The sequence below is a fragment of the Haemorhous mexicanus genome, chromosome 19 (assembly GCF_027477595.1).
Source record: "Haemorhous mexicanus isolate bHaeMex1 chromosome 19, bHaeMex1.pri, whole genome shotgun sequence".
Taxonomy (NCBI): Eukaryota; Metazoa; Chordata; class Aves; order Passeriformes; family Fringillidae; genus Haemorhous; species Haemorhous mexicanus.
This window is the reverse complement of record NC_082359.1, coordinates 9,991,824-10,018,080: the sequence shown is the minus strand read 5'-3', so window position 1 is coordinate 10,018,080 and position 26,257 is coordinate 9,991,824. Positions and strand designations below refer to the sequence as shown.

Genomic DNA, 26,257 nt, shown 5'->3' with positions numbered 1-26,257 from the left:
CCCTCAACCCTGACAGAGCAGAGCCACAGCAAGGCCTGTCCTAAATCACAGAGAGCTTTGGGTGACCTTGGCTGCAGTTTCTGAATCAGACCTTGTGTTGCAGCCTCTGCAAGTCTCCTGTGTGTAGATGTCATGGAAGCAGCCCCTGACTTTGGGGGGCTCTTATGGAGTGATAAAAACTGAATTTTGCTGTGGGAACTGGAGTTGAAATCTGGGTTTGGGCTGGGATTTGTTGCCCCAGGTGTCATTTGTCTCATCTGCTCTCAGTTCTGATGCTGGCTCACACAGGCAGCTCCTTCCTGCTGCCTGGTGCCCAAAGGGTTTGGTCCTTGGGGGGTGTTGGAACACTCCTATGGGAGATGGGAATCTCTGCTTTATCAGTGGCCTTCTTCCTGTGTCCATAAATGTGATTTTTGGGGCCATTTTCCTCTGTTTCTCTGTTCTGTCTTGAAGGCTTGTAAACACCCTGGAGGTGTGTTGAACTTGGAATACATGAATTTACTCTGGTTAAATACTGCTCTCCCTGTACCTTAGGGACTGTCAGATACTCCAGGACCATCCTTCTTTTTCCTAGAAGTTGAATCAATCTGCCTTGCTGTTTTCCCAGGATTTTTAACTCTGAATTTTAGTTTCTCAGATGAAATTCCTGTGCTCTGTCAGCTGGGGAATGCTCTGGAGCATAAAGAGGCTAGATATGGAGTTTATCAGTAATTGATGTTTTCTAATAAACCATCCTGTTCTGCAATAAATAAGGATTCAGGATTCATTAAGGAGCTGTCTCTGGCCAGTAAATCTAAGCATGAAGGAAACTCCGAAATTCAGATCTAAAAGCCAACAGCTGAGAGAATGAGCACTTCAGTGTCTGTGTTCTGGCCTGACAGGATCTGAGCTGGGTTTTACCTGGTTTTTCCTAAATTTCCCAAGGGAGGTGGAACTGCTGCTGCTTTCCTCGCTCACCCAGCGTGTCTGGGGTGCAGGGATGAGCACGGAGTTTTGGGCAGCACCTCTGTGCGTGTGGAACAAGCTGAGACAGCAAAAAGGCCCTTCCTACGAGGAAAAAAAACCCTCTAAAGAAATGTTTTATGCTCTAAGTCAGGTGCCTGAACGCTTGGCTGCCTGCTGTAACCTGGGAGCACAGATACAAACTGGCAATTCTGAAGCCTTTGCCTAACCTGGGCCGGGCTTGCTGGCACCCACCCAAACTCCGAGCTGCTGGCATGAACCTGACAGGCCATTGTTTTATTGAAGCTGACGTGCTGAATTGGGCTCTTTTTTTTTGCTGATATTCTTTACCTGTCTCGTTGTGTTAAAGTGGGGAGCGCCGGGGGCAGGTGGGCCCGGGCCTAGGCCCCGCTCGCAGGCCTCGGAGCGCCCGGCGCGGCCGACGGGGACCCCGTGGCACAAGAAAGAGTTGCTAAGAACAAATCTCTATTGTTCCCCGTCATCTTTAAATGAGTGTCAAAGTAGGCAGGGGGGCTTTGACCGTTAACCGCACAATTTAGCCGGCCCCTTGTGTCCGGCAGCCCCCTCCGCCTTGGAGCTCCTGGGATGAGAAAAGGCGGCCTCAGCCCCTTCTAAATGGGCCAACTCTTCTCCTTTGTGTGCAGACTGCCCAGTGTGAAATCCGCAGTGACGTTAAATGTTTTCTAATGAATAATTACTGAAAGGAAATGGAGGAATATATGTGTCATGGATTGTAGCGCGTTAAAATGTTTTCTTTTGGGCACAAAAATGTTGTCCTTCAGCAGCGCCGCGATTGTTTCAGGGAGCCTTTTGTGGGGGTTTGGATTCTCAATGGATTATCTGTGAGCGCTCGCTTTTCCAATAGGAATCAAAAGGGTCCTTTGGCAAACTAATGTTTTTCAAAATGGCAGCCATGAAGCCCATTTAGTATTTAAAGTTTGGGGTTTAAAGAAATGTTTGAACTCGGGAGATTTTCTCACTTTTTTTCTTTCTTTTGATTTATGAAAGTGAAGTGGTTCACCTCGACCTCTCCTCTATTGAGAAAGACAGACAGTCACCCTTTAACAAGTCTATAGCAGACCATGCCCTGGAGACAGACAAGAGGCCTTAAGAACTCTTGGCGTTTCCCTGGGCTGTTGATTAACCTTAAAACCCTCTTATTCTGTATTCTTTTGAAAAGAAATTAGGTTACAATGTGTAAATTTTTCCACAGTATAATTGTATTTATGAATTCTCCTGCCTAGAGGAGCATGTACAGTAGTGCCAGACAGTCCAAGTGCCTCCCTGCACACACAAAATATCCCTTTTCCATGGCTGCTGCATTCCCGAGCAAGGTCCATGTTCAGCATTCCAGTTCTGCTAGAAATCTGAACGAGGTTTCCAGAGATCTGTGAAAAGTCTCAGTGAAATATCTTAAAATCATCTTGTTTTGTTGGCTTTGCTGTGACAGGACGAGCGTAACTTGGTCCTGTGGTGGGATCTGCTCTGCTTTAATCCCTTTTTTATGGGCTTCTCATTTATCTGAAAACTAAGCCTAGCAGATGAATTCTCAGGAGCCACACCAAGGTTTCCTCAGGAGAGGGGAAATATTCCCATTGCCCTGAGCTGGCTGCTCTTCCTGGGTGGGGATGTGTCACCCCAAGTCCTGCTGCCAAGATCTGACACTCTGAATTTCCTCTGGGGACAATTGGATGAGTCCTGACTGCTCCTGGAGCAGACACAGGGCATCCCTGTGGAGTGCTGGAGTCCTGACCCCGAGGTCACGGCCGGAGGAAGATCCAGGATTGCCGGGACGTGGCCGTGCTCCCCCGCTGACCCTGCCAAGTGCCTCTGGCAGAACATCTTCCTTTTCCATTCTCCGTGGTCACGGCCCCTTGGGCCAATTCCTCCAGAGAGCCGAGGGTGGAGCAGAGCTGGGGGGTTCCTTGTTGTGATCCCTGCAGCCCAGGACTCCTAATGAGCGAATTCCTGGAGAACACGAGGGGAGCAGGATGGGGCAGGAAGCTGCTGCCTCTCTCAGAAAAGGAGTATTTCCAAAACAGAGCTCCCACGTTCCTGAGGGAATGTGTGTTAGCAGTGCTGCTCCCAGCTCAGCTGTGCTGGGCCAGCCTGACGCTCTCTATTAGATCTTGTGTCCATTTTGAATCTTGTGTCCATTTTGAATCATGTGTCTATTTTCAGTTTGATGTCTATTTTTTATCTCGTGTCTCTTTTAGAACCATATGAGTCCAGGGGTGTTCACTTGCTGCACTTCCCTGTGGCACCACTTTTATCTCAGGGCTGTAACTGCAGAGAGAAGGCAAAAATGAAAAGTTTGGTGTCACAGAAATTTCCAGGATGCTGGAGCTGTGTCAGTGGGGTTTAGGTTGGATATCAGGGAAAGCTTCTTCCCCCAGAGGGTGCTGAGCACTGACCAGGTTCCCCAAGGAATGGGCACAGCCCTGAGGCTGCCAGAGCTCCAGAATTTGGATACCACTCCCAGAGATGCACAGGGTGGGGTTGTTGGGGTGTCTGTGCAGGGCCAGAGTTGGATGATGATCCCTGTGGTCCCTTCCAGCTCAGGATATTCCATGATTCTGTGGTGCCAGGTGGAGACAGAGCTGAACAAACAGGCCAAACTGGGCTTTAGGATTTCTGTGTTTAGCCTTAGATAAGGCTTGAAGTGTTGAAGGGGCTGGGAAGGAGAGTTCTTTGCAGAGATCAGAACAAAAATATCCTCTGGGTGGGAAAAATTATCTTTCTGTTACCAAGCCCTGTTTCTGATACCAAACCCTGATTCCGCAGGGAAACAGAGGGGTCTAAACAACCTGGCTGATAAAGAGGTGCTTTTCCCACTTCTCTGTGAAAGTGTGCCTTACTCAGGGCTTTTTCATTCTAAGTTTTGAAAGGTTTTGTTCATCCCCAGTATTTATTGGCTGAGGATAAGACAGAAATGCCTTTGCCTGGCTCATGCTCTGAGGCATAAGGGAAGAGATCCAATTCCTGAGTGCTGCTGTAAGACCAAGGTGTCCTGTGGCACAGGAAGGGCTCTCCCATTTCTGGAGAACATGATCCTGCCACGAGGAGCCCTTTAGAAGCTCCTCATCCAGCGAGGTGGGGCCTGGGTGGGAAACTCCTTAAATACAGAGCTCATAAATGATGGAAAGATCATCTGGAGAATGGAGAGATCATTTGGTGCTGCTCATTTCCCAGATGGATGGGTTTTATCCTGTTGGAAATTGGGGAAATCTCTGTTGTTGCTGTCCTTGACAGCTGGGCAGAGGCAGGAAGATTTGGCACCAAGTGGGGTTTGGTGTCCAGCAGGAAAATAATTTTTGACTGGAGAAAACTGCCTGTTGCGTATGAAAAAAAAAAAAAAAAAAAAGAAGGAAAATCCCTGTAAACTGCGGCTTAAATTGGGTTTTGCAGTGACCTCTAGTGGGAGGCGAGCCGGGAGCTGTGGGAAGGGGCAGAGGAGCGATGGGATGTGTTTTGTGCCCGGATTTGCCCAAATTGCCCATCAGGAAGGTCGGAGCCCATGGGTTCATCCCCAGAGTCAGCCGTGGGTGCTTTGGTGGGAGGCAGAAGCTCCTGGAGCAGCTGCCGGCAGTTCCCGGGGCTCGGCGCTGACAGCTCTTGGATAATTCATTAAAGAGGGAGGATGGCGCATCCCTGCCCAAGGAGGGAGCAGCAGAGAGCCCGACACACGATCCTGGGTGTCCGTGGGGCTCAATTCCAGCCCCGGGAACTCTGTGGAAGCAGCACGGGCTGGACAAGGAGGTGAGGGCAGGGTGGAGGTAAAGCAGGACTCAGGTGTGACATTAAACCACCTCGGGGTTTGCAGGGTGGTGGAAGGGAAATCCAGCAGCTCTGGGATGATTTGGGGTTTGGAGGATCCTTGAGGAGACTTTCTGCTGTTGGTGGCCCCAGTAAAGCTGGGTTTGCTGGGTTGGACCTTATGGTGCAGTTCCCTGCTTGGGTGGGAGCTATGAAGCTTTCAAAGGTCCATGGGGTGAGCTGGTGCCCATGGGGCTCTCACCTGCATGGCTTGGGCTTTTCCAGTGCTTCCAAAATAGCTGTGGCCTCACAAGTGATCCTCCTACCCCCTGCACCTTCATCTCTTCTGTTCTATGACATTAAACCAAAGAAATATCTATGGAGCATCAATTGAAAAATGAAGTTTTGATCCTCCGGTGAAGATAAGTAATAATTTTACAAAGTATCTTTCTGTTTTTTAAAGTTGTTTCCTTGACAGATCATGCTTCAAAGTGGTACAAACTTTGTCAAAGGAACTGGCCTGTTCTGTCTGACTCTTTCTCAGGAGCTGCAGAGCTCAGGAATTTGTGCTGTGATCCCACAGAGTTCCTTGCAGTTTCCCTGTTGACAGACAAATCCCTGTGGGAAAAGCAAAACCCTTCATTGTAGTGAGGGAGAGGTTTTCTGATCAAGCTCATGTCTCTAGGAGAGAAAGAAATCTCCTGGCTCCTGAGTGATGAGGGAAGGGAAATAATCCTTTAAAAGAGCAGTGTCTTGCTGGGCTCACGTGCACTGATGAGTCCTGGGGCATCTCTTACTCAGGGAAACACAAAACTTGCAGTGAACTTCCAGAAATGGCTGGGGACAGGGCACTAAAATGTGCTGGGATCATAAAATTATCAGCACCGGCAAAATACTGAGAAAATCTGGGCACAAGACAGCCCAGAAAAAGAGTTCAGGAGTTTTGTCTGGTGGGGAGCAGTGCCATTTACTCATTAACATAAACGTGAGAGAAGTGGGTTAAGGAAACCTGAGCAGGGCAGATGCTGAGAGGGAGTCAGGCTGATCCTTTCCTGCTTCCCAGCTGGGAAAGAAAGGAAGAATGGCTTTTCCTGAGAGGTCTGTCAGAAGCAAATTAATAATAAAAAAAAAATTATTATTTTTAATTTTTTTTTTCTCTCCCCCTTCCATGTTCCTCCCTGAACTGGCAGTGGGGTCTGTCAAGGTGTTGGTTTGAGAAGCAAAAATCATCCTTTATTTTGTCTTCCAAAGCAATGGAGCCTGAGCTAAGGACAGGCACAACAAATGGATGAGAGTGGTCATAGGCAGGGGAGGGGGAAGAAAGGATATTAATATTAAAAGGAAAAAAAAGGGAACTTTCTGACAGAAAAGTCATCACAATCAGGTCATGCCCTGGCTAAGGAAAATGAGGAATTCTGTATCCTGGGGCTGGGGACAGTCAGCAAAGCAAAAAATGGCATTTCTTGTGTGTGAAGTGAGTGCAGGTGTGATTTCTTTATTTTTTATAAAAATAACCTACTTTCAGGGGATTTTTCTCTCTGGAGTGTTGTGGTATTGTTGCTGCTGAGCATAAATCTCAAAACTCAGCTCACTCTCAAAGAGACAAATTCAAAGAATAGGCTGAACCAAAATGAGAACAACCTTAAAATTCTTGTTTAAGAGCTGACTTTTCTGAGTTTGCCACATTCATAAAGGCTATTGTGTGGTTGAGTCTTTTGCTCTTTATTTTATGCAACCCTTCTCCCAAATCCACTGAGCCCCAAAATCCACCAGTGCCTTCAGGCTCATCCCAAAATCCTCCCTCCAGAGTCAGGGCTTGCCAGAGCCCAGCAGAAACATTCAATTTGGTGCCTATTTCCAATTTGCAAAGCTTCTGCTTTGGAAAAAAATCCAAATTAAATTAAAAAAGGGGGCAGAACCTGACGTGGCCCTGCACAAACAGAGCATCACCATCCTTTCAGTGCTTGGTGAAAACCTTACACACAACCACGAGGTCCCCATGAGCAGTGGAGCAGCAAAAAGGGACAAGCCAATGTCCCCAAGGGCAGGAGGGGAACAGCGAAGGTGCTGGGCTGGCCAGCACAGCCTGGAGCTGCTCTGGCTGCTCAGCCACGTTCCTCCTTTAATTTTCCAAGCCTGGAACCCTCCAAGGGAGCTCACTCCAAGGCAATTTACTCCAAGGTAAGCTGCTCCAACTGTACTGAATTAATTTCTGTCCATTTCTGCCTTAGGATAGGAATTTGTCTCTGAACTGGGTAATCCTGGTGTCTGTAAAAACAAAAGGAAACCCTGAAAACCCAACTTTTGCACAATATTACCATAATATGTGTGATGTAGACATAATTTGTCATACCATAATTTGTCATACCATAATGTGTATGAAATAGGTAGACAAAAAAGGTTTTTTATTTGCTAGCATGAAATCAGCAGCTTGGTTTAAGTAAATAAAAAGCACAGTTTATTTTTATAGCCTGGCAATCGAGCTTGACCCTCAGCAGTGAGAATTTCCCAGATAAATTCAATTTCTACATGAAGAATCAGAAATGGAGGGTGCAAGAGGATTTGGTTGTGTCAGGGACAGCCTTTTTTGCACCTCTCAGCCTTTGGAGAAGGAAGGGGGATGCTGGGCAGGGTTTAACCATCCCCAGGTCCCTCTCTGATCAGTTTTGTCAGCAGTGGCCGTGCCTCTCGCTGGCGTGTGGGGACATCTGCTGCCAGCACTGAAAGCTGACATGGAGCTGCTGCTGGGAATCACTGGGAATCCCATCCTTGTGCAGGGTGGTGCTGTGGGATTCATCTTTTTTGCCTACAAGTCAAACCCCTCCCAGCCTTTTCCAGGGATTCTCCATTTTCATGCCTAGACCTGTACAAAGGAGAAAAACGAAGGGTTTTTCTGGTGCCTTCCACAGTTTAGTCCAACTTTATGCCTGGAAAATTCTGTCTAGACTGAGTTATTGAGTGTTCAGATCCTGACTGCATCTCCAGAGCTGGGTTTGCCTCAGTTTTTAAGGAAACTGGGATATTCCTGCTCACAGCAGCGAGTCTGGGACATCTGGGCTGGGAAGAGCTTGGATGGCATTGCTATCCTTGGACAAGCTGGAATAATGATCTCTTGGAATTACCTGTGCAAGGCTGATTTTTGTCCCTGGGAAGAGCCCTCTCTGCCCCCTCCTGACCCTGCACCCCACAACCTTTATGTTGTAGAAGGAGGAGGTGGACGAGAACGGCGAGGCCAACATGGAAGGGGCTCTGATAGCCCGGGACAAGGTCGGGGTGCAGGATTTTGTCCTTCTGGATTCCCACACCAGCGAGGCTGCTTTCCTCAACAACCTGCGCAAGCGCTACCAGGAGAACCTCATCTATGTAAGTGTCCCTGAGGTGGCCATGTGGCTGCTGAGATGTCCCTGAGGTGGCCATGTGGCTGCTGAGATATCCCTGAGGTGGCCTTGCTGGTCAGGTCCAGGAGGAAGAGCTGAGTATCCTCTGTGTATCTAACAAGGTGTTGGTAGTGCCCAGCAGAGTGATCACCCAGGAGTAGTTTATCTGCTTGAACTTGGGAAAATAAATCTCAGCTTGCTCTGAGCTGCTTTGCAAAGCTTTAAAGGATGTGCAGTAAATAAGAAGGGAATGGAAATGGGAACACTATGATTGAAGGAAGGCAGGACAAGGTTTGTCTGGGAAGGGCTGAGGATTTTATTTTGTGTTGTGTTAACTTTAGTAGGAAAAGGGTCCTGGAAGCACCAAGGGATCCCAAATCCTTGCATTTAAATTGTCAGGCTCTGAGCTTGCTCTCATGGTTCAGCTTTACTCGTAACCAAGGGGAGTTTGGAAGAAGTTTGTTATCAGTTTGGGAAGAGTTCTGCTTGGCTGGTTTGGTTCTCCCATAACAAGCTCTGTACCAGTTTTGGCATTTGTTTGTGGATAATATCCTCAGGTACTTGGCTCTTCCTTTGGGATTTTGGGGTGGAGCAGGTGTCCCTTGGCTCCTCCTTTGGGATTTGGAGTGGAGCAGGTGTCCCTTGGCTCCTCCTTTGGGATTTTGGGGTGGAGCAGGTGTCCCACCAGGCTCTCTCTCCCTGCAGACCTACATTGGTTCTCTCCTCGTGTCTGTGAACCCCTACCAGGAGCTGGACATTTACACAGTGTCACAGATGCAGCTTTATCGGGGCGTGAACTTCTTTGAGCTGCCCCCGCACCTGTGAGTGTTCCCCTGGCATCCCTGTGGGTATTCCTAATTCGAGATTTCCCTGTAATGCTCTCCTGCCACCACGGGGGGTGTCCACAGTCACCAGGCCTGGTTTTTACTGTCAGGCCTTGAGTCAGACTCAGGTTTTGAGCCCAGCTTTCACAGTGGGTACCCCTGCTCAGAATGAGATGATCCCTACCATCCCTTCCAACCCATTTTGGGATTCTATGACCCTGTCCAAAACTTGTAAAATTGAACCAGGAGTAAAAGCTCTTGGAAACATTTGCTATTCCTCCTCCTGTGCCATTCCCAATGGATGTTTCCCCTCCTGTGCCTGTCCCAGCTATGCCATAGCTGACAACGCCTACAGGGTGATGTGCAATGAGTACAACAACCACTTCATCCTCATCTCTGGGGAGAGTGGGGCTGGCAAGACAGAGGCATCCAAGAAGATCCTGCAGTACTATGCAGTCACCTGTCCCACCACGGAGCAGCTCCAGACTGTCCGGGACCGGCTCCTGCTCTCCAACCCCGTCCTCGAGGTGAGAAACCAAAGGAAAACCCAAAAGTGCAGAGGGGTTGGAGTTGGTGGCCTCACTGCTCGGGGACTCCCTGCAAATCTGCAGCTCTGAGCAAGAATGGCCAATATTGGCACAGCCTCTGAAAGAATATTTGGGATTTAATATCATTTAATGTTTGAAAATTTGAATTTGGGGGTTTAATTTGAAACCTGGAAGAACTATAAGAAAATAAAAGAAAACTGCACTGTGCAGCAGTTCCTTGGGGCCTCAGTTATAGGTTAGATAAGAAAAATCAGTAATTGGTTTAGCTGAATTCCACTTTAAAGCTATGGAAATGCATTCGTTTGTATTTCTTTAATCCCACTAAAGTCAATGGGACTTGGCTGAAGCAGCAAGTCCTGTTTCCTTGGTCCCAGTGAGGTGAGGAGTGACTTTCCCTCTCTGCTTGCCCTCAGGCTTTTGGGAATGCAAAAACCCTGCGCAACGACAACTCCAGCAGATTTGGGAAGTACATGGACATCCAGTTTGATTTTAAGGTGAGAACAAGCTCAGTGGAGCGCTGGGAAAAGGAGCTGTGTCTGAGAAACCTCCTGGATGCTGAGCAGGCAGCCCAGGATTTATTAATTCTTACCCTGCATATTTTTGACCCTGTTTTTGCAGACCTTGCATTTTGCAGGTGAGGTCACTGGTTATCCATCCTGAAAACTTCCAGCCTTGCTGGCAATCCTGGCAGTGCTCCATGGAAAGCTGATAGAGTTTTAAAGCTCAGGTTACTTTTACAGGACAGCAAATCCTTGCACTGTTGCTGGACACTCTTAAACAAAAGGTGGCAGATAAATGACAGCAGAATTTGGCTTTTCCTGTTCCTCATTCCTGGGAGTAAAGAAACAGCAATCACAGGGATTATTGGTATTTTTGGTGCTGATCTGCCTGCTCTGCTCTGCCAGGGAGCTCCAGTGGGAGGGCACATCCTCAGCTACCTGATTGAGAAATCCCGAGTTGTCCACCAAAACCACGGAGAGAGGAATTTCCATATTTTCTACCAGCTGCTGGAGGGGGGAGACAAGGATCTGCTCTGCTGGCTCGGGCTGGAGCGTAACCCCCAGAAGTACACGTACCTCATCCAGGTCAGTGGGAGCTGCAGCTCATCAGGAATTGTAAGGATGGAAAATGCAGCTTGGGCAGAAGGTATTCGTACCCTAAAAATAAGGGATGGTTGGAAGATCAAGCTCTGCACAGCTTCAGCCAATTTATGGTGGTGCTCTCCACACTCAGGGGTTGGATTTATTTGGGGTTTCCAGTATAAAATGAAAGATTTGATCAAAGGAGCCATGCTCAGGATTAATAACAGTGAAAAAACTCACTGAGGGAGCAGGCAATGGAAGCAGTGTGCCCAGAAGTGTCTGTTTGCTGATAATAGAAGTTCTTTACCAATTAATTGTATTAATTCATCTTTTGCTGCCTAGGGTCGATGTGCCAAAGTGTTTTCTATCAATGACAAGAATGACTGGAAAATAGTCCGGAAAGCTTTTTCCATCATTGACTTCACTGAAAAAGATCTCGAGGTACTGCTGCTTAAAAGGGGCTGAGCAAAGGGATTTCAGAGAGGAGGGCACTGCTCTTTTCCTGAAGTGATGGGAGCAGCTCTGGAAAAGGGTGAAAGGTGGAACAGGACACACCTTGGGTGGTCAGGACTGAAGGGGCTGACAAGAAACATGGAGAGGAACTTTGGACAAGGGCCTGGGGTGACAGGACAAAGGGGAATGGCTTCCCACTGCCACACAGTAGGTTTGGATTAGATGTTAAGAAGAAATTGGGTCCCTGGCTCAGGTTGTCCAGAGAAGCTGTGGCTGCCCCATCCCTGGAAGTGTCCAAAGATGGATGGGACTTGGAGCAACCTGGGATAGTGGAAAGTGTCTCTGCCCTGGCAGGGGTGGAACTAAATGATCTCTATGTTCCTTTCCACCCCAAACCACTCTGGGATTCCATGATTCTGTGGGGTTGAAGGAGTGGGTGGTGAAGAGCACGATGCCAGGGGAGGTACTGGATCCTCTGGTTCACCTCCTTATCCTGGGCAAAATTCTGTGAATTAATGATAGGAAATATCAGCCCCACCCCACAGGGCTGTGAGAAGCCATGTTCTAATGGAATATCTCCCATTATCAGCATCTCTTTGGAATCGTTGCCAGTGTCCTGCACCTTGGGAACATCCAGTTTGAGGAGGACAGCAATGGCCACGCCATCATCCGCGACGGCTCCCAGATCAAGTGGATTTCCAAGGTGCCTCTGCCCAGATGGGCTCAGAATTTTCAGTGCTAGGAGGAAAACCTAAACCTTGCTGGGATTTTCTTATTGGTCCAAAATATTTATTCCCAAAAGCACAAGGATAACTCTAAAAATACCCAGCTTTTGTTGTTGAGAAAACCTTGAGTTTTCTCCCTGAAATTTCCTTATTTCCTGTGGCTTCAAGATGGGGGTGGCTGGGGATGGGGTGGGAGTTGTGCCCTGCTGATCACACAGTGCTGCTTATTTGAACAGAGACCTGTGGCTGTGCTCTGAGTGCAGATATTTCTCTCCCTGCAGCTCCTGGGTGCTCACCTGTCCATCCTGCAGGAAGCTCTCACCCACAGGAAGATCGAAGCCAGATCCGAGGAGGTACCAGGGAGTTCTGTACAGTCCCAGATTAATCTGGGAGACCCCCAGCTGGGGGGTGGGTGAGGAGCCAGTTTTGAGTGTAAACCAGATCCCTTTGACTGTCCCTCTCCTCCTCCACATCCCCTTCTTCCAGCCTGAGACATTAAACTAAAATATATTGGAGTTTTATTGCTGAGCAAGGGAGGGAATTGTATATGAGCCAAACAATCTCCCCTTGCCCAGGCCACAGGCTTCCTGGGAAACTGGGCTGCACAGAGAAAAATACTGGTAAAAACCACTCTTTGAACATTTTATATTTTTATTTTAATAATTTAGAAGTAAAAGGAGATCAGAATATTTTCCTGCTTTGTCTAAATTAATACTCACCAAAACATAGTGCCCCAAACCTGCTGGCAGGTGGGGATACAGCAGACTGGAGGAACACTGGTGGAAAATACAGCTGTAGGGAGAATCAGGCAATTCCAGAGTGGTTTGGGTTGGAAAGGACCTTAAATGATCCCATTCTAACCCCCTGCAGGAATAGCTGCAGTCCAGGGGTGGCTGTGCTGTGCTGTAGGACAATGTGGCTGCTTCTCCAGGCCACAGAGGTGACCTGGCTGTGCAGAGGTTTGCTCTGATCCCCCGTGGTGTTCATGCTCTCTGGGATATCTTTATTTCCAGGTGCTCAGCCCACTGAACGTGGATCTGGCATTCTACGCCCGGGACGCCGTAGCAAAAGCAATTTATGGAAGGACTTTCACATGGCTGGTCAACAAAATCAATGGCTCTCTTGCCAACAAGGTTGGTTTCTTGTCTGGGGTCTTGAATGCTCCTAAAATGCTGAGCAGTTTCTCCAGAGAGGCCCCACAACCCTCATCACCAAATATCTGGGATGTTGGATAATTGCTGCTGGGACATGCCCCAGCCCTGAGCTGGAAAATCCTTTAGTTACTCCCTGTTAAAGAGTTTTAGCAGTTCATTACCTGCCTTAAAGTGGCTTCTCCACTGAGATTTCTCTGAAAGGGAAAGTTTGAAGTTCAGGTGAGAGCAGCCACCTGCAGGGAAGGAGCAATGGCAGAGCAGGGGTGTTTTTGACAGGACTCCACTCAGAAAACAGTTATTGGCCTGCTGGATATTTATGGCTTTGAAGTGCTGGACACAAACAGGTAAGGGCTGTTCCTGGGATTTGGGGTGACCTGGGGGTACAGGACATTCCTGCATGAATTTTGGAGAGTGCCCTCAGCCCAGCAGGGTCGGGTACAGAGCACTAAAACCAGGAAAAGCTCTGCCTTGGGCCGTGGTGTAACAGTGTGGGAGCAAGGGGTAGGTTTGTTTGTGTGGGAATAGGGGCTTTGGCCCCTGTAAAAATGGGGAATTTGGTCCCTGTGGAAATGGGGGCTTGGTCTCTCTATGGGAATGGGTGGAGGAAGAAGCAAAACTGCCCCTGGATCACATGAAACCTGCTGCTCATTTAACCTCCCTGAAGTTTTGAGCAGTTCTGCATTAATTACTGCAATGAGAAGCTGCAGCAGCTGCTGATTGAGATGACCCTGAAGGCAGAGCAGGAGGAATATGAACTGGAAGGCATTGAGGTAAATTATATTTCCCCCTCCCTTTTCCCTTTGAACTGCCATTGCACTGAATGCTTTTGATCAGCAGTGTGAAAGTCATCCTGCTTTTTTAGATTGTTATTGTTCCCATGGGAAGTGTAGGATTTGCAGGGGTCTTTCTGTAGCCCTTTTGAAGTGCAATTTAGCCCAGATTGAATTGACATCATTTAAGGAAGAAGTAGGACCTTCCCCAAAACTCAGATGCTGAGCAGTGACAATGTCCCTGGAGAATGAGGGATTCCAGCAGTGTAAAACATGGGAAGCTGGAGAGGATTTATGTAGAGAACAAGAGGATGGTGTGGGCTGCTGGAAGCAGGAGAACTCTGGAGTGGGATCATGGATCACTGTGCTGTCACCTTTTCCCTCAGTGGATCCTAATCACACCACTCATTTCAGTGGGATCTGAGGCTGTATCTTATTTAAGTTCCAAAGAACTTTAAAAATTTCAAAAAGGTCTTAATCTAAAACTGCTCTTCCTTTTTCCCTTTTCCAGTGGGAGCCAATCCCATATTTTAACAACAAAATCATCTGTGACTTGGTTGAGCAGAAGCACAAAGGAATAATCTCCATCCTGGTAAGAACAGAGTTTGTACTAAATTAAAATGCAGGCCTGTGCCTTGCTCTAATGGTTCTTAATCACATTTTCCCCTCTAATGATGGGATGGGACTGTGTTATCCAGAACATAAACACAAATTCCTGTAACAAACACCCAGAGGATGAGGCAGAGGATCTGATTCTGGGGGAGTTGAAGGTGGGGGTTGTTCTGCTTCCCCTGCAATGAAGCTTTGGGTTTGTGGAGCAAAGTTGTCCTAAATGTTGTTGTTGAGGGGGGAATATGAGCTCAGAGCAGCTCTGATCCAGTGCCTGCTCTTCCAGGATGAGGAGTGCTTACGGCCTGGGGAAGCGACTGATTTGAGCTTCTTGGAAAAGCTGGAAGAGAAAGTAGGAGACCATGCCCACTTCGTGACGTATGCATTTACCCTCTGTATCCTATCCCAGACCCTTCCCATCCCAAATCCATGCCAGGGCTGGGGGGGGACAATCTTTGCCTTGTCTCAGAGGGAATCAAAGAGCCCATCCAGTGTCTGATGTTGGAAATCTCCACTGGTGGATGTGGGGTGCTGGGAGGTGTGAGCAGGGCTCTGTCTCTTCACTGCTCTGATGCTGAGCTTTGAGTCTGTCATTCCACACCAAAAATTAGGGGCTCCTAATCTGGGATTTGGCCCAAGATTTTAGCCCAGGAAGGTTAAATGGCTTTGGCCATAGATGGCTTTGGTCCCCAGGGACTCCAGGAAAAGCTGAAGATGTTGTGACAAGGAGCCAAATGCCTGAGGCTGAGGGGGGATATGTAAATATTCACACCCATCTTGTTCTGTGTGAGCATGGAGTACGAAAAGGAGAGAAAATGCTCGTGCTCCTCTCCCTCAGATGAGTGACATTTTGGTTCATACTCCATTTGGAGGGGGTTTGGATCCCATTTTGGTGGCAGCTGAGCGCGTTGGCGCCGAGCTGTGCTGGCACTTCCCTGCAGGAGCTGCTGAAGGGCTGTGACAAGTCATCAATTGAGAGTCACAGTGCTGAGCTGTCACTGTTCCTGCAGCTCTGAACTCCACCACAGCCAAGTGGAAAATTTGTAGCCAACTTCCTTGTCACCACAATGTGCCTTAATGCTGTTCTGCCTGATTAAAAGCTTTAAATAGAAGTGCTGGAGCTGCTTCCACGGGATCTGCTCTTGGAAGGAGCTTCGATACACGAACGTGCTGTTGTGACACTCAGCTCTGCTGTTTGTGACTGCTTACAAAGCTGAAACTTCAGCTGTGAAGTTGCTCTTTTTTTTCTTGTTTGGTTCTTTTTTTTCCCCCCAGGAATCCTTGCTTTCTGAAATATTCCTGCTATTCTTGAACATTTGGGATTCTTCCTTTGTACTTAGGTTCTTGCTCTAGGGCAAAATGTCTGAAATCCTTTCCCCCCTGGGTTTGCTTTGGGGTTGAGGATGCTGGTGGTTTTTCCCCCACATAAGCAGTAAAAATGTATTTAAATGGATGTTATGGGAAGAAATCTTAATATTTCTGGAATGGGTGATCACTGCCAAATGGCCATGAGTAGATCCCAGGTATCCTGAGGAGTTTATGGGAGCTGCCAGCAGGGAGAGATGATGGTTTGCTCGAAGGCCATAACTCCACAGTCAGAGCCCCATCAATAGGATCAAACACCACATTTCCAGCTGTCCCCCAGCTGTGGCTGTCCCCAAGCTGAGGGAATCTCTTTGCTGCTCTTTCTCCTGGTGTTCTGTTGGGTTTTCCCTCTGGCAGGCGCAAGCTGGCGGATCAGAAGACGCGGAAATCGATCGACTGGGTGGATTTCCGCCTCCTCCACTACGCAGGAGAGGTCACTTACTGTGCTGTGGGTGAGTGGGAATGGCCAGGCTGGAGCTCCTGAGCTGCTGACCTGCTGTGGGTGAGTGGGAATGGCCAGGCTGGAGCTCCTGAGCTCCTGACCTGATGTGGGTGAGTGGGAATGGCCAGGCTGGAGCTCCTGAGCTCCTGACCTGCTGTGGGTGAGTGGGAATGGCCAGGCTGGAGCTCCTGAGCTCCTGACCTGCTGTGGGTGAGTGGGAATGGCCAGGCTGGAGCTCCTGAGCTCCTGAACTGCTGTGGGTGATGGTGACTTGATGGGCAGAGGAATTACCAAGTACCTGCCCTCTGCAGACACTTGACCTGGAAATCTTAAATGTGGCTGCAGTGAGAATTTTGAGGATGTGAATGTTCCTGTTTTCTTTTTTTATTTTCTTTTGATTCAATTTTTTTTCAGGATTTCTGGAGAAGAATAATGATCTGCTGTACAGAAACCTGAAGGAGGTAAGCACAAAAAAAGGGATGCTGCTCTTTTACATCACCTGCTTGGTGCAGAAGATTTATTTACTCTCTGTAGCAAACAAAAATATCCTTTTCTCTTTAGCACTGATCTTTAGGTAACTGTGCATGTTCTCAGGGCTGTGCTGCTCTCAGGAGGAGTACAAGGAGCTCAATAGGACAACTTTTATCTCCTCCTGTTTTAGGTGCTGTGCAACTCTAAGAACAGCATCATGAGGGATTGTTTCCTCCTGTCAGAGCTGGACAACAGGAGGAGACCAGAGACTGTGAGTTCTGTCTTTACTCTTAATTCTGAATATCTACTCAGCTTCCCAAGCCTTGGTTTAATCCCTGATCCCTTCCTCAGTCCTGATGGCCATAAACTAAAACACAGCATAAACTAAAACTCAACAAGTTCTGCCTCAACCTGGGGAAGAGCTTTCCATGGAGCTGCCCAGGGAGAGCCTGGAGTCATTCCAAACACACCTGGACACGTTCCTGTGTGTCACCTGCTTTGGGTGACCCTGCCTTGGTAGGAGGTTGGACTGTGTGATCTCCAGAGGGCCCTTCCCACCCTATAAATTGTGGGATTCTGGGATTCCTGCACTTGGTGGATGTTTTTGCTGCCATCCACCCCTGAGATCTCCCTGGCAGAGGAACAGCAGCCAGCAAAGTGTCATCCCATAGCACATCCCCAAGGAGCAGGGGGCTCTGAAGGGCTGCCTGCTGTGTCCAGCTGCATGGCCAGGGCTCAAATGCTCCAGCTCAGCACTGACACAACTGACCACACTCCAGAAACTCCAGGCTACCAATGCACCATCAGCTTTTGCTTCCAGGTTTAAGCTGGATGCAGGGAGTCGATTTCCCTTCCTGCAGGGAGGAGTTCCAGAGCTCAGGAAGTCCTCTTGATGCTGTCCTAGGTTGCAACCCAGTTCAAGAACAGTCTGACGAGTCTGATCGAGATCCTGATGTCCAAGGAGCCCTCCTACATCCGCTGCATCAAACCCAATGAGAACAAGGAGCCTGGTAAGGCTGGGCCTGAAGGCTCTGCTGAGTCCAAGAATGGGCAGAGGGATTTCTTTGGAGCAGGGTGCAGTGTGTGTATGTTGTGGAGAGGTGTTTGCGTTCAAACACCTTGATTAAGCAGGCAGGAAATTTGGGTAATTGGGGGTAATTGGGGATTTGGTTCCTTCCTGATTTCCCCCAACATATGGGGATGTGAGTGAGCTTCCCCAGGCAGAAGTGACCAGTGGAGGTGTGCTCTTGCTGCAGGGAAGTTTGATGATTTCCTGATCCGACACCAGGTGAAGTACCTGGGGCTGATGGAGCACCTGCGGGTGAGACGCGCCGGCTTCGCCTACCGCCGCAAGTACGAGCTCTTCCTCCAAAGGTGAGAGAGCTGCTTCCCCTCTGGCCAGGTAATCCTGCCCTCCTGAGGGCTGCAGAGCAAGCAAAACTCCCCTTCCAGTAGTGAGAGTTGTCAGCAGAACACCTTCTTCTTTAAAAATACCCTTTGCCTGTTCGTGTCTGCATCGTTTTGATCTGCGTTGGCGTCTCCTGCCTTGAGTAAAGCAGAGGGAATTTCAGGGGTGGTTCAGGAAGGGGTTCCTCAAAGCTCAGGTTGTTTGCATTGATGTCCTGCTGAACTTTCAGGTACAAATGTCTCTGCCCAGCTACCTGGCCGAACTGGCATGGGCCAGCAGCAGAGGGTGTGGAGAGACTCATCAAACACATTGGTTACAAGCCTGAGGAGTACAAACTAGGAAGGTAAAGTCCTTGCTCTGGCTGCTCCGTGTTTGCTGTCCTGGATCCTCTGTCCTGTCTGTGACAGGAGCAAGGAGAGAGATAAAACCCCCAGATGCACACATTTCCTCATTATTTTTACCTGTTTCCATGGGAGCTTGAATCCAACCTCATTTATTCTATTTCTGTGTTAGGACTCCAGCTTCTCCTGCTTCCCTGGGCAACCCAGGGCAGCTCAGGCTTGGGTGGCATTACAGCTGTTTGGGGGGCTCTGAGCCTGCTCAGGAAGGATGGCTCACCATGGATAACCTGATCCTGGTCTCTTTTTCAGAACCAAAATATTCATCCGTTTCCCAAAGACCCTGTTTGCCACAGAAGATGCCTTTGAGTACAGAAAGCACCTGCTGAGTAAGGTTCCAGTTCTCTTGGTCTGGGACCTTCCTGGCTCTGCCTTGGGTGGGGTTTGGATCAGCCTGGGATGGTGGAAGGTGTTCCAGCCCATGGCAGGGAGTGGAATAGAATGGGCTTTAAGGTCTCTCCCAACCCTGGTCTGCATAGCTCTCAGAATCCATGGGAAACTCAGTAAAGTTGCTCCAGGCTGGGGGGAAATCCCTTGAGTTGTGGATATGTGGCTCCTTTGGAGCTCCTCAGTCCTATGAGTACCTCCCTGTCCATGCCCAGATGCACCAAGTGCCTTTCCCTTGGGATTGGGGGTCTCTTCTGCCTCATCCTGGGGGTATCTGTTCCTTGAGAAGCAGGACAGAAGGGCATGGTACCTGCAGGGGCTGCTTCTGGTCCCCTCTGTCCCCTGTGCCATGGAGGGCAGGAGCTCAGCTCCTCGCCCCCCTGACCCTGCAGGTGCCAGTGATGTCTCTGCCTTCTTTCCAGTTTCAAGACTCCAGGCCAAATACAAAGGATTCCTTGGGAAAAGAGCCTACCAGAAGAAGAGGAAAGCAGGTACAGGCTCTGCAATGGGGGATTCTCTTAGGGCTGGGGTCTTTCCTCAGGGGCTGGAGCCTTGGGAGGTCCCAAATCCCTGGTGCCGTGAGCAGCACTTGGGGCTGTTGGGGTCCCAGGAGGTGGCAGCTGCACCCAGAGCATTCCCAGAGCTTTTCCAGAGGTTCCTTTAGTTCTGTTTGGATCCTCACACTACGAGCTGCTCTTGGCCTCAGCTATGGGAGCAGCTCTGAGCAGCAGCAGCACCTTCTGTCACACACTGGGGGCATTCTGGGGTACCTAGGGATTGATCCTCAGCTGCTGGGGGAAAATCCCCTCTAATCACAGCAGGCTGATGTAAAGTGCAGGCTCAAAGCAGCTTTTTGGGCTGTGGGCAGGGACAGCAGGAGGCAGAGCAGGGACAAGGGCTGGTTGATGCTGAGCCCAGGTGGAGCTTGATCCACCATGGAGAAGAAAACGTTCCAAACTTGCTGTTCCCACCAGCTGGCTTTTAGAGCTGCACAATAACCAGTTTTAGCTGCTGCTGGGTGAATGTGAAGGCCAAAGCCCAGGACTGATTCCCTCTTGCAGCAATCAAGCTGGAGGCCTGTTGGAGAGGAGCCCTGGCACGGAGGGCAGCCAAGAAGAGGACGTGGGCAGTGCAGACCATCAGGAAGTAACTACCCCCTCCATATTGCCCAGCCACAGAATCCCCAGAATCCCACAATGGTTTGGGTTGGAAGGGACCTCAAAGCCCATCCAGTCCCCTCCCACATCAAGGGGACACCTCCCACTGTCCCAGGTTGCTCCAAGCCCTGTCCAACCTGGCCTTGGACACTTCCAGGGATCCAGGGGCAGTCACAGCTTCTCTGGGAACCTGTGCCAGGGCCTCACCACCCTCACAGGGAAGAATTTCATCCTAATTTTTCTCATGCCTCTCCATTCTCTTCATCCTCCCTCTCCACTCCCCTAAGCCCTGAAGCAGACCTGATTCCTTCTGAGCTCCAAAGCACTGTGGTTTGGCCAACAGAACTTGGTAAAAACCTTTTAATATTTAGAATATTCTAAAACTTGAGATTTCCATGGCTGACCCTCAGTGCACCTGAGCTAACACCAGTGATCCTTAGCCCATCCCTGCCCTCATTTCCATGGATTTCTGGAGGTCATGGGATATTTTCTGTAGGTTCATAAACGGCTTCATCAATCGGAAGAAACCCCTCTGTGCAGAGAACAGGGACTTTGTGAGGCTTTCACAGTACCACTACCTGATGAAGCTCCGAGACCACCTCCCAAAAAATGTCTTGGACAAGAGCTGGCTCCAGCCTCCCTCCATCCTGGAAGAGGTGAGGGGTCCTGGAGGCTTTGGGAGAGGTGGAGGTGGCCCCTGTTTGGTGGCCATGTGTGTGCATATTCCAGGTGGGAGTAAATGATCTGCTGCTGGCTCATCCTCTGTTCAGAGCCTTTGGAAAACCCCAAGATCTGCTGTGTTTGGGTGGGAATGGGTGGAATAGCACAGTGCTGGGTCTTTCCAAGAGAAATGAGGAAGCTCCCTGTTGGTTTAAGCAATAAAAAGGAAAAATGCACTGACAGAGTGAATTCACAAGCCCTAATAAAGACAAAATGAATCCCACGGGATTCTAGGCTCATGGCACAGGCAGAGCTGTTTGTAACTTCCCTACTTTATTTTTTCCTGGGTTTTTTATTGCAGACATCTGAGATGCTCCATAAAATCTGCGTGAGGAACCTGGTGAGGAAATACTGCCGAGGGCTCACTGCTGAGAGGAAAGTGCAGGTAACAACACCTGGAATGCAAACGTGGCAGTTCAAACAGGTGTGATCCCTGAGGACCACCTGGCACACAGGCAGCACCTTCTGATCCTGCTGCTCCAATCAGTCCCTCAGGGATAAGAGCAAACTTGTCATCATAGGAGAGCAAATTCCTGGATCCAGGGGTTTCCTGCAGTGTCCCTCATAAAGGACAGAGCAGACAGGTGGAGCCTAATTTATGGCATGAAATCTGCTCTCCGTATAATTGGAAAAGATCTATAAATATAAAAAAATCTGTAGGATTTTCACAGAAGAAAGCTGCCAGGAGAAATGCAGCACAATTCCAAGAGTCCATTGGTCAGGTGGGCAGTGTGTGAGCAGAAGGATGCTGTGGAGGGGCAGTGTTTGCATTGTCCCTGCTGGTGTTCCCAGTGGTGGAATTCTGAGGGTAAAGGCTGTTCCTTCTCCCATCAGCTGCAGCAGAAGGTGGTGACCAGTGCTGTTTTCAGTGGGAAGAAGGAGGGGTACCTGGAGAGCCTCAGCCAGCCCTTCCTGGACACCCGCCTGAGTGAGTGCAGCAAACCCCTGGAGGCCTCAGCCACATCCTCCTGGCTCTGTAAATTCCTGCTTGACCAAAGAGAGTCTTTTTCCAAGAGAAATTCCCTCCTGGCAGAGGCAGCATCACCTGCCATTGGAGTTCCTCCCTGTCACATCGGGTGACATGATATCACTGCTGGATTGCTCTCAAACTGGGGGTACTGGGATCCCTCTGGGACAGAAAGCCATAAACCTGAGCATTCCATGGGGGCTGGGATGGACAGACCAGGATCTGAACCAACAGCAGACCCAAAACCAGGCAGAAACTCCCGGTGTGAATTTGCTTGTCAGGCAGGAAAAGCCACCAGAATGGGTTTGGGAGCAGCTGGAGGTGACCACCCTCAGTTTGGGAGGGAGCATTCCAAGGGGGAAAAGGCAGTTGGGATGAAGAGAGCTAAACCAGCTCTCTGGAGTTTGCTGGGGTGTGGGGAGTGTCTGTCTGGGGCTGTGGCTCTGGCACCCACACCCAGTTTCTCTTTCTGGTTTGTTCCTCAGAAGAGAATGACCTAAACCCAAAAGTGCTGCAGCTCATCCGTGGGGAGAACATCAAGGTAAGGGAAGGACAGAACTCCTGGAATTACATTCACTGGAATCCTGGAGCTGGTTGCTCACACAGGGACTGATGAAGAGCAGCAGAGCCACCATTTCCTTGCTTTTAAATTTGAGACAGGTCTCAAAATAATTGAGAAAAATAATTGAAATAATTGAAACCCTAATTAAAAGTTAAGATTCCTTTTAATGAAAGCTTAAAGAACATTCCTAGCCCTGTCCAGGGCAGGAGCAGAGCTGGAGTGTCCCTGCACTTCCCATGGTTATGGCACAGAGGCACAGGGGCCCCATCATTCCCAGGATTCTGCCTCCTGAATTTCCCAGTGTAGGGAATCCAGATCCCTGTGAGCTGGCACCTGCAGCTCCACAGGCAGAGCTGCTCCTCTCTGAGCTGCTTCCAGTCAGGAAAATCCAAACCCCTGGAGCAGGAGCTTGCAGGAGTGGAAATGCTGATTCCACCTCGTTGTTTTCAGTATGTGACCCCCGTGGTAAAATATGACAGGAACGGGTTCAAGGCGCGGGAGCGGCTCCTGGTGCTGACCCAGAGCTCGGCCTACGTGGTGGAGATGGCCAAGATCAAACAGAAAATCGAGTATTCCACCCTGAAAGGTACCTGTGAGAGTCCCTGTCCAAGGCTGGGTGGGACTAGGAGCAGCCAGGACTAGTGGGACAGGTGGAATGGGATGATCCCAAATGTTCCTTCCAACCCAAACCATTCCGTGATGGTTCTGTGAGTTGTTGTGGGGATTCCTGTCCTGCCAGGCATCCTTTAGGAAAGATGATGTTCTGAAACTTTGTCTTGCAAAGATATTGGAATGATCTGTCCCTCTTTTGCTGGGGGCTGGACAAAGCCTTGAAGGATGATTTTATGAGTAAGAGTTCCTTGAAATGTCTAAATGCAGGAGGACATCACTTTCTGCTGACATAGAGGGGAGAAAAAATAACCCAAGCCCTTCCTGCTCTGGTTTGTGGGTATTTTTTAATCCTGGCACTGTTGGAACTGCAGTTCAGGGGCAGAATGAATAATTCTCTCTCTTCTGTTACCAAAAACAAGGCACCAGGGAAAGGTTTGGGGCAACAACTCATGCAGGGGTTTAAATCACCACTGTTGGAATTGTGCTATGCACAATGGGTGACATAAAGGGACCTGCAGAAGATATTTTGAAAATTCAGATTAATTAATCAATCAAAGTAGGAGCTTTGTGTGTTTTGCTCTAAGAATGGGAATATTCACTCTAAGGAAGGACAGAGCCCTCCTTCAGGAATTTGATTTCCCCTGTGACCATGTGGGGCTGGAGTTGCTTCTCCTGGGGGAAGGAGCTGGGGTGGAGCTGGGTTTGGTAGGTTTCCCTCTAAATTTGGGCTTCTTTTGAAGGGATCTCCACCAGTAACCTGAGTGATGGGATTGTGGTCATTCATGTTCCTGAGGACAAGCAGCAGAAGGTAGGAAATGGGGATGGTGGTTCATGGGGCTGATGCCTCCAATACCATCTTATAAACTCTGGAATGACACAATTCCTGATGTTATTCAGTGTGTAATCAGCCAAGCCTTTACATCCTTGCTATTCAACATGAAAACTTTCACTTGGAATCCCAACCTACCAGGGACTGGTGGAGAATGAGAAGATCCCCCCTGGGCCTCCTTTTCTCCAGGCTGAGCTCCCCACAATTCCCTCAGCCCCTCCTGGTGTGGCTGATTCTCCATCCCCTTCTCTGGACATGCTCCTGCCTTTTTTTAGACCAAATAAATCCTAAATAATCCCTGGAGAGGGTGTTTAAATTGGTCACTTCTGCCTGGTAGTCATTTCAATGGAGTTTCTCTGCACCATCAGGTGCTGGGGTGATGCCAGGTGACTTTATCCCTCTTTTTTTTGTTTCCAGGGAGATGTGATCCTGCAGTGTGAGCACATCTTTGAGACAGTGACCAAGCTCTGCATACTGGCCAACAAGCAAAGCCTCGTTAAAGTGGTGAAGGGAAGGTAAGGAAGGCAGTAAGGTGGATGGGTGGCACTGGGCAGGCTCAATTTTATGGGAAAACCTTTTAGCCCTGGACTAGGTCAAGACTGTTGACATCACCCCAGCAGACAGGGCCCAGAGCTGGACAGGTCTGGTGCAGCAGCATCTCTGTTTTTGTGACTATCGGAGGCACAGGGAGATGAAATGGGATGCACTGAGAGAAAATGTATTAAAAATCATTACAATGTATTAAAAATCATTCCAATGAGTCCTTTTACCTTGCTAGGGGTGCTGCTCTGCTCTGAGAGCTGCTCATGCCTCACCTGCCTAAACCAAACTTATTTCTAGGTGATTGTACTTTAAACCCACTTTTATTTTTTCAGTTTTCTGATGTGACCTGGGCATGAGGTCGTGGCTTTAGTAGTTCCACAGGGGATCCCATTAGCCTCAGGAAAGCCAGCTGGGAAGCTGTGGGTCACATCAGGACAAATGCTCCTCTCCCAGAAGGATTGAGGAGGCCCAAAATGTGATTCCTCCTCCCAGTGCCAGCCCCAAGCTCCTGGCAGGTGGATGCAGTCCATGTCTCCAACCTCTCTGAGAATTGGAGCTGGCAGGTGAAACCTGCACTTCTGCTCCAGCTTTCCAGCCTGGCCTTTGCTTTTCAGCTCTAATTAGATTTGGTGTGCTCAGTGCTTTCCTCCAGGTCAGATCTGCTTAGCTTCCAGTGCTTAATTGCACCAGGAACACTCAAAAGCCCAGGTTGGGCAGCCTTCCATTCATCAACCCCTTGGGCTCGCTGGGATAATGCAATTGTTTAGGAAATTCACCTAAGCTGGAGGCTCTGATCTGCTCCTCTAACAAGATTTGCCCAGGGAACAGAAATAAAGGGGGTTTGGAGTAAAGCCTCTTGTGGGGAGAGCTCTCCAGGGCCATCCTGTGCTTCCAGCCTCCGGTTCCGCGTGGGCTCCGGGAAGGAGGGGACCATGGTGTTCACCGTGGGGCCAGAGCCTCAGGTCTTCAAGGACAAAACTGGACAGCTGACAGTGGTAAGGCCTCAGCTGAGCCCAGGGAGGCACCTGGTGCTTCCTCCTTTGGATCTCCACCTGCAGAGAGCCCAGCCCCCCCTTCCTGAGAGTCCAGGAGGGCCTGAGTCCCCTCCCAAAGCAGGAGGTGACCTGCATTGTCACCTGCATGAGGTGATCCACGACCGTGCTGGGAGCTGCAGCTCCAGGGATTGTGCAGGAATTGGCCCAGGGATGGGGGAGCAAGACTAGGAGAATTTAATCTGACCCAAACTCAGTGTGCTCCAGCAAAATGAGGCCTCAGGGGATGTTTTCCACCTCCCTCAACCAATTTATGTCTGAAATGGATTGGGGGATGGAGGGAAGGCACTTCTTGTCACCCCAGCAGGTCCTCTGAGGAGCTGACAGCTCCAAGGAAGAATTCCAAGTGGAGTTCTCCATCCTGCAGATGAGATGGGGGGAATTGTCTCTATGTACCAGTGGGCAAATAGAAACTCCACCACCACCTCTCTTCCCAGGCCCCGTGAGGATCCTTGATTTAATGGCTCCTTCCTCTTCTCCTCCCAGGTGTCAACCCCAAGAAAGTCTTGATGAGAACCAGTTCCTGTTCCCTTGGCTGGGAACAGAAAGGAGCCTGCAGGATGAGACCAGCCCTCACATCTCCCCTGGAATCTCTGATGCCACAGGGCTGCTGTGATTTGAGAGTTTGTTTGCATCTTTTAGGCTCTTTTTTTATAGCTTAAAACTATTCAACTATAGATAAATAAAATCCCTGATGTTGCTGTAACGTTTCCAGAAGGAGATGCTCGTTACATGGTCACAGGGACATTTATCCCCAAAGTTCCAAGGTAAAATTTCCATCTCTGAGAGGTCAGGAAGGATTAGGACATTAGCCAAAAGGCTTCTCTGGCTGTACTTTGACTCACTGCTCAGGAGCACTGCAGGAAATGCAGAGCAGTATTAACACTGGTGTAAAACCAGCTTTTCTCAAGGCAGACTGACCAGAGAGAATCCCAACAGTTGGGGCCTCTCCCACAGGGAGGGCTGGGAGGTCAAACTGACATTAATGAGGATGGAGATCTGATATTTCATCCCACAAATTCCTCCAGCCACACAGCCCATGAGGATATTGAGCTCCAAGCAAGTAATAAAGTGACACGCATG

At 49.2% G+C, this 26,257-nt stretch overlaps 1 protein-coding gene across 1 annotated transcript; it reads left to right on the top strand.

Annotated features, from left to right (window-relative positions):
* The first annotated feature begins 7,929 nt into the window (after positions 1-7,929).
* On the top strand, positions 7,930-26,244 carry MYO1H (myosin IH). Its single transcript, XM_059863591.1, has 31 exons — positions 7,930-8,082; positions 8,802-8,917; positions 9,249-9,447; positions 9,882-9,962; positions 10,374-10,553; positions 10,893-10,991; positions 11,593-11,706; positions 12,010-12,081; positions 12,742-12,861; positions 13,159-13,226; positions 13,547-13,652; positions 14,164-14,244; positions 14,548-14,639; positions 15,984-16,078; positions 16,483-16,529; positions 16,730-16,810; positions 17,444-17,549; positions 17,796-17,913; positions 18,177-18,290; positions 18,598-18,674; positions 19,155-19,223; positions 19,794-19,878; positions 20,386-20,545; positions 20,911-20,994; positions 21,444-21,537; positions 22,062-22,117; positions 22,589-22,724; positions 23,491-23,558; positions 23,997-24,094; positions 25,018-25,117; positions 25,661-26,244. Exons 1-31 carry the CDS (start codon positions 7,957-7,959, stop codon positions 25,682-25,684), a joined length of 3,066 nt encoding a protein of 1,021 aa, XP_059719574.1. The 5' UTR covers positions 7,930-7,956; the 3' UTR covers positions 25,685-26,244.
* The last annotated feature ends 13 nt before the right edge of the window (positions 26,245-26,257 follow it).

What these genes read in the sequence shown, in the direction of transcription:
- MYO1H (XM_059863591.1), top strand. Translation starts at nt 7,957, where the DNA reads ATGGAAGGGGCTCTGATAGCCCGGGACAAGGTCGGGGTGCAGGATTTT. An exon ending in ACCAGGAGAACCTCATCTAT is followed by an intron (nt 8,083 to 8,801) that starts GTAAGTGTCCCT and finishes CTCTCCCTGCAG; the next exon opens with ACCTACATTGGTTCTCTCCT. An exon ending in TGTACAGAAACCTGAAGGAG is followed by an intron (nt 16,530 to 16,729) that starts GTAAGCACAAAA and finishes CTCCTGTTTTAG; the next exon opens with GTGCTGTGCAACTCTAAGAA.